Raw genomic sequence first — 7987 nt, forward strand, 5'->3', positions numbered from 1 at the left:
CTTTCCTTCTACTGTGTTTGTTAATGCTCAATACAGTGATCAAAAAGCTGAAGGCAGAGAGTTAGTCATGATGACAGAGGGCTCCCTCGGGCATTCTTAAGTAAATGCCTGTGAGGGAAGATTTCTTACACATGCAGTGGCCCAGATGAACCTCCACTGGCCTTCATGTGACCCACCAGCCCTTAATATTCAAACGAGTCCTTTAGCGAGGTCATATGCCTGAGGTAGTAAAACTTCTAACATATGTTAAATTTTCTACCCACTGTTGCTTCACAAATTAGAATAAAGCCTTGTAGCTTTGTTGCTGAGACACTTTTGGACTTTGGTTTTCTTTTGATATATTTTGTCATTTTAAACACAACAATCTTCATCTCCATCCCCACCATGATCACTCCTGCTTTTGTTCCCCCAAAGTGCCAGAACCACTTTACTGCCCCTGAATGCACAGCCCACTTAAATTCAGATTTTGTGCTGGAATTTTAAGACAAGAATATACCGTGTTTATCTATAACCACTCCCCCACACCCTTCCATAACTTTATTATCTTTGTTGTTTGGTAGCATCATATCATAAAATGTATTTCAGCTTAAAGATGGGCAGTCAAGCTAACATCTTTTCAGGTTCTGGCTAGCAAATCATTAGCTCAAAAGTAATTCAGGTGACAGAATCCCATCTCCACTGGACGGCTTCTGTTCCCGTTCAGAGTGTAATCCCAGGTACTGTTAGTGTTCAGAACCTGCTGGTGCCGTCATCTTCCATTGTCCACTCTCTCAATGTGAGTGCAGGAGGAGAACAAGGAGTGATCACAGCCTCAGGGCCGCAGTGGGGGGATTCTGGGAAGGTTTCACGATGCCACATAATGCCATTAGAAGGCTAGACATTAGCACATCTTCAAGGGCAGTAGCTTTCGGGGGTATTCATACACGAACTATCCACCAGAGCAGGCCTTAGTGATTTGTCTTCACCTGAAATATTGCCCACAGGAGCCAGGATTCCAAATACGCAGGTTACTTCTCTGTTCCCTAGACCCGGGCTGGTCAGTGTAATCGCCCCCTGTCACTTCACTTCATGGCTCCTGAGCACTTGAAATGTGGCTCATCCAAATCGAGATAGCTGTAAGTGTAAACTACACACCCGAGTTCAAAGGCTTAGTACAAAAAAATAAAATCCAAAATTTCTCAGTAATTTTGATATTGATTACCTGTTGAAAGGATAATATTTTGCATGTATTTGGTGAAATAAAATACATCATTAAAATTAATTTCACCTGTTTCCTTTTATTTGCTTTAATATGGCTACTAGAAAGTTTAAAGTAATATTATGAGGCTCATATTATATTTTTATTGGACCTAGACCCCCCGCCTCCATGATCTAAAGAAGACCCATTGTCCTACGCGATTCCTTTCCCTCTCTCTCTCTCTGGGCCTTCAGCTTCAACAGTGGGGCTCTGGGGTGCAGACAGTGTGGAGGTGTCCCCATGTCCTTGGCCCTGAGGGAGCTCGTCAATGCCTAGTGTCTATGTAACTTGAAGCTTAATAGAAGATAGACCTTTTCCAGGCCTCTCACTAGCCGAAAGTGTGTCCTTTCCGCAGTGTCATCCATTAGCGACCACCCATCTCATTCTCAGTGGGGAAAAAGACATCTTTGCTCACAGGCAGTCCCTCTCAGAAGCAGCTCATGGTGAGGCTGATTGAACAGAAAAATGTGGCGCTCAGCTGTTAACATCCTGTGTTGTCCCATTGAGTGGTGTTGCTTGTAAGATATCAGAAGGTGCCAACTCACGTGAACTCCGCTTGCTTTATAGCCAGATGGGCACTTGGGTAGCAAATCACATTTTAGGAGCAGCAGGCTCATTTTCCCAAATGCGGAGACTATCCTATCTGGTTTGTAATGAATGACTCAGAGTGCTATAAATCCCTTCTTGGTAGTATTGGATCGTAAATACTCGTGCCTAAGTTGAGAAGGTGTGAGGGGGACACACTGCTAGAGAAATTGGAATCTGTGTGGCCTTCATGCACGTGCCCAGATGACTTGAGAAGAGATTGTTTGTGACAGTTTTTATAACTATCAAATTGTACCATTCCAGATTTCTTACGTGTGTTGTTTAAAAAGTCCGGAGCTGCTGTGGCAGGCAATTCTGACCACAGGTGGCACACGTATGAGCTTCAGGTTGGCCAGGACCCAACGATCTGTGAATCCCAGACTTAGCATCACCAGGCTGCAGCATTAATGGCAGTCTGGGACTGTTGTTCTTTGTATAGAGTCCCATTTGGAAAACGCAGGACATCTGGGCCCAGTTTGTTATTTTCCAGTGTGGGCTATAGAATGGATCAGCCCTGCCTGCTGACTGGTGAAGGTGGGATACAGGGGGCTCTTATTAAGGCCAAGCAGTCAGGATTTCAGTGTCCTCAAGCCTTCCAGGGACAGCGTTTGCTCACAAAGATGCACATTGTAAAGCAGCTTTCATTAGAGTTGAAATTTATAAAAAAAATAATTAAACAGTTCTTAGCATCAGCCACTGCTGGTTAACAAGCACTGCATTTAAAGTCAATTATGTTTCACTATGAACAGCAGGAAGGGACCATCAACATATTAAGCAACTCACATTTTTCCATCTGTCACTTTAAAACAGCATTTTGATGATAGTTTTTTTTACTCCTTAGTGAAATCAAGATTGTTGAAATGTCTAAAAATTATGTAGCTTTTATGCACTTGTGGATTTTGCTCCCTAAACATATTTATTTATGGTCTAAGAATTAAACAGAAAGACCAGTTGAATATCCCACTAATTTTCTTTTCTGTCTTTTCTTTGTTACAGATTCATATGACCCTAGCAGAGTGGAGAGGGTGTGATGAGATGCCAGTGAAGTGTGGGCTAATTGAAGTATTTGCTAATTGAGTGTTCTCTGATTTTATCTGTCAGCCAGTTTGCTGGGGTATCAGCTGGAAACGTCGGCTTCCAGTACACTATGACTTCCATTACCACTACCACCAGGAAACTCCTCATCCCTACAGAATAGCTTTGTGGAAATAAAGCAGCAGTTCATTGAAACCATCTGTTTTTATAGCATGAAGAGTTAATACCTGTATTTAGAAAAGAGTCACTGGGAGTCTCCTGAATGATGGAGTTAGCCATCATGGTTCAGTTGACAATTTGGACATGGACGATACAGTGAATGATTTTGAAAGTACTGTGAATGTCATAAATTCCCCTTTGCATTTCCAGGGCCTGCTGTCCGTGCTCATTTTAAGGAGCTTGGGACATAGGCTGTTGCCTAGTGTTTCTGCACTTTGAGTTTAGGGAAATGTGAATGACTATATCTGATCCATTTCTAATCAATTTGGCCTTCTGCACCTGGAAGGAACTTTACTTACAAGTAACTTGCTATCAGAGAATAAAAGCAATATCTTTTAAGTTCCGAAAAGATTAAAAATTGTACTATGATGTACTAAGAGTACTATTTATCTGGTAATGAAATGCTTTGATCGTTTGCAAACATACCATTGTCTGCTTTGCACTCAGTATTATCTATTTTTATTTCCTGTATGGATGTCTAGAAATTCTTTATATGAAAAATAATTACTGGTTTAAAATAGACCATTTTAACAAAGTAACTATATTTCTTTTTACAAAAATGCTATTTTTCTATGATGTAAACAGTTGTTAGGCGGCAGATTTTTAAGGAAGTATTATTTTATTTAAGAGTCTGTATCCCTTTGTATGAGAGGGACCCAGATAGAGTTCACGTCTGCTTTAAAGCATCTATCCCTTACCCATTCACACCTCTGCTCCTTCTATTTTATCTTAGAAAGAGATGTTAATGTAGACATTTTACAGGGTTAATCAAACTGTCAGAAATAATTTTTTTACAAATGTAACTGTAAAGTTATTTGTGAAAATAACCCTCTGAAAACCAGCCAACGTCTTTATAGCAATTTTTACTGCCATATCCATAAGATTTACCAAAAAGTATAGTTTCATCTTTGTGTATCTGTGGGGATCTGCCCTGAGATCATCCTTTCCTCCCACCCTAACCCCCTGCCCCTTTAAGAAATATGTATTTTTGTCTAGAATGATCCTTAATTGGTCTCTGCATATTTTTAAAAATGCTAGAGACATTATATATATGCCAGTACAAAAGCATTATGAGGCCTATGTATTCTACTGTGTTTACTATTGCATTAACCTGCACAAAGTTTATGCATTTTTTATGCATTTGTCCCTCCTTTCTAAGTAAGGTATTCTTATTAGCTAACATATTTCCTGAGTTGTTCTTGTCTCCTTCCACTTTCCCTTCTTCCCTCCCTTTCTTTCCTTTCCTTCCTTCCCTATTTCTTTCATTATCTTCCTCTTTTTTTTCTTTTTCTTTTCTTTGTTTAAAAGTTTTTTGAGAAACCACCTTAGCTATTTTTAGACATTTCAAATTCCTAAAATGTGAACTGTTGGGTGGTCTAGAATTTGGCCCCAAAACGACTCTGACCGGGCTTTTATGGCCTATTTTTATCTGTGCCATATGATTTTATTTCATAAGAACTTAATGTATTTGGACTGTAATAAACAACATAGAATCTAAGTAATTCTGAAAAATCTTTTCAGATACACTTATCTACAGTCTTGTTTCTTACCTATAACTCATAGTCACTTCTTTCCAGATTTTGGCTCATGAAAAGTTATAATAGGCACTCGCTTTCACAACACACAATGAGATGGGCCAAGTTTCTGTTAGAAATGGCTGAAACTGTTTTTCCCAGGAAAAATTTAGTGGGAAAGAGGTCAAGTACTCTGTTATAGTGGGTGAATCACTTAAGTCATCTGGTAGAACTAAATGAGGGTGGTTACCTGGAGGCGTTGTGGGGGTCCTGCTTCCCTGTTTAACTGCAAATGAAAGAAAGTGTACATGTGTATATATACATATGCAGATACATATATACACATATAAGGTAGACACACATATATACATAGATATATTTTAACTCTGTTCTGACTTTCTTTGAAATTTTGTTGATCCCATCTAAAGACTCTTTTCATCAAAAGAATCAAATTTTAGTTTATTCTTCAAGAGAAATAGAAGGATCCTAAAGGGAAAAGAAATATTGTATTATACCTTGTGTATATCACAAAACAAAATATGATAGTCTTCTGTTTTGTTTTATTCTAAATTGTTGCATCATAGCTTTCTGAAATGATTCTGAATTTAGTTGAACTTATCAATATTTTAACCTTAATTTCTAGATTTCAGCCTGTATAGGAAGCGTTTGGGGGACGGGGAACTTTGAAAATTGGACTTTTAAATTTGCATATTCTGAGGTAAATAACGGCCTCTAATCACAAATAGCTTTCCCAGAGGTTTTGAACTTAATATTAATTATTCTTTTATTATTCCTATTTCTCATACATACAAAGCTCTTCGTTATTATTTTGTGGCTGGAAAAAACTTTTCATATTTTGTGTTTGTCATTGTTTTTCTCATGTGTATGACTTACTTTTGGTATTTAATCATTTGGGGCTTATAAAATTAAAAGTTCTAATTTTGACTATTTGGACCGAAAATTATATGAGCAATTATATATTAAATGTATTTGTATTTCTTAATTTGCAAAAGAAGAGGGAAGTGTTGGTAATATAGCTCTAATGACCTCTTTGAAGAAAATTTCTGAATGATTGAAAACCAAATATCTTTATTATGATTTTAAACCTTACATTTCTACAAAAGACAGAAAACTCCTCCCTAAGATGCACAGCCCCTGACTGCATCTTCAGAATTTTTTGGCCTTGTTGTTTGTAACAATTTGGATTTCTTTCTGAAAAGTCCCTTAAAACTGTATCTACTCTCTGAGATCCCAGTGTCCATACTAGAATTACAAGTTGAGGTTTTGAATCATGTGGAAATTCTAAGTGGAACTTTTCTTATTCCACTTGACAGTTAGTGAAGTGTTGTCGTTAATGGAAGTACAAGTGCTTAAATGCCGATCACTCTGAATCTAGACTCTGACCACTTTTTGCAGCAGCAAAATGACTTACTCTGACAGCAGCTTGGTTTAGGGCTTCTGAGGAAAAGTGAGGAGCTCATCTGCTGTTGACATAGCTACTTCCCAGTTCTGAACGTAAAGGACTGATTGAAGCTAAGATTAACCTGCCATTTCACGTGTGACCCCCCCAAAGGTTATGTTTGTGCACTTTGACTGTTTTTGTTGTTATTTTGTTTAAAACGGTTAAGTAATACACAGGTTAGCATCTCTTAGAAAGTGACCAGTGTAGCAGAATTCTCTGTCTAAGTATGTGAGCTTAGAGGAACACTTCCAATTTTCTAAATTCTTATAAGCAGTTACTTTATAGTGTTTGGGCCATTGTTCTGCCAGGTCCATCAGTGCAGGGGAGGTGAAGCTTAAGGGATAGAGTGAGGCATGGGAGTGTGCTCCTTCATGTGAAAAGCTATTATAGCAGGCCTGGGGGATTTTTGCATTTTCTTTCTATTTTGTTATTCACTTCAGATTCTGTACATCTGTGTGGGGGAGGAGAGTTCTCCTCAGGACAGGATTTAAGAGACACATTTCAAGTGACCTTTAAGAGTCAGCATGGTGGGAGGTCCTTGCCCCCCCCCCCCCCCCGAGTGTGGGTTGGTGTACTCTGGGACCCACCAGGGAAGAAGGGGGAGATGATAAAATAACATTAAAAACAGAATGGTCCCAAGCCTGCACATTAAGGGGTGGTTAAGACTGTAATTCAGATTGAGGCCTCTTGGAAAGGTCGCTGTAGTTGAGCAAGCTGCCTGTGGAAACAGCCCTTGGGTTCGTCAGCAGTGTGGCGAGGCAGACAGAGCGCCTGCAGATTCCTGCTTTGACTTTTGAGAGCCCCTGTCACAGCTGTATTCACTACGGAGGACAGGGAGGTCCTTGTGTTGTAGCCTCTCACTGAAACTTGAACCCAAAGGCAAGTCCTGCCATTCATCCCAATGCCTTGACTGGGCGTGAGGAGGATTCTCCCTAGAAGGTGAGCTCCTTCCCCATGTGGAAGTCAGGCCCGCTGGGGCTACCAGCTGTACCCGAGGGTCAGCAGTGTCTCTCCTGCTTCCCAGGGCCAAGATGTGCCTGTCACTGTCACGGAGCAAGAGGGAGGAAGACAAAGGCAAGTTCAGGTTGAGAAGTATATGGCAGGAAGTAAAAGTGAAAACCGTATGTCCTGGCCAGAGAGAAAAGCAGTAACCTACAGATTTTAAAATCAATGAGATACTTACTCTCCACCTGAGTCAGCTGAAATTTGATCCCTCACCCTCAGGCCTGACAGGAAAGCGAAGGTCAAGCAACTCAAAACAACAACAACAACAAACACAAGAACTTCTAAAATCTGGTGAAGACAAAGCCCTGTAACCCCACAGAAACTTTCTGCTCAGCGTTTCTTTGGGCACCACTAATACTTAAGGCAGGTAGAGAGGGTCCCAGGAAAAGACAACTGGTAATGGCCGGTAGCCAGCTGCGGTCATCGCCCCCAGAACAGGCAGTACCAGAGACCTTAAGGTGACGAGAGGTGAAGGTGGGTGAAGACAAATAATACCAGCAAAGCAAAAATGAATGTCGTCAAGGAGCTCTTGTATGTCTCTGCACAATGTAAATAAAGACTCCTGCAATTTCAGGATGGCTGACCTGCTCAGTAACACACATGTTCCAAATAAAGATTTTGCATGAAAGTCTGTGTCAACTGTCTTTGGCTGTGGGTGCAAGAGCTGCCCTGTAAGCCTTAAGGCTTGTGCCCGGAGGGCAGCAGACTCCACGGCATGCAGCTCAGATGGTGTCGGTAATACAGGGACCGGTGGCCCAAGGAATTCCAGCACCTTTGGTCTCCAGCAAGTGTTTCCTGAGTGTTAAAGCTCCTCTCTGCATCTCCCACAAAGCCTTGCTGACATGGAAAGAGGCCTGGGGTCAATTTGGGGAGTAGGCTTGAGTTTGGGCTCCATCACTAACCATGTGGTCTTCCACATGTGTCTTCTCC

At 40.7% G+C, this 7987-nt stretch overlaps 1 protein-coding gene across 2 annotated transcripts in view; it reads left to right on the forward strand.

Annotated features, from left to right (window-relative positions):
• Nucleotides 1–7682, forward strand: part of JCAD (junctional cadherin 5 associated) — a 45975-nt gene extending 38293 nt beyond the window's left edge. For both annotated transcript variants that reach the window (XM_081060525.1, XM_081060526.1), the window contains one exon: nt 2819–7682. In XM_081060525.1, the coding sequence (XP_080916651.1) occupies nt 2819–2853 (35 nt within the window). In that variant the 3' untranslated portion in view covers nt 2854–7682. The remainder of the gene's footprint in view (nt 1–2818) is intronic.
• The last annotated feature ends 305 nt before the right edge of the window (nt 7683–7987 follow it).

The sequence above is a fragment of the Rhinolophus hipposideros genome (genome assembly GCF_964194185.1).
Source record: "Rhinolophus hipposideros genome assembly, chromosome: 1".
Classification (NCBI taxonomy): domain Eukaryota; kingdom Metazoa; phylum Chordata; class Mammalia; order Chiroptera; family Rhinolophidae; genus Rhinolophus; species Rhinolophus hipposideros.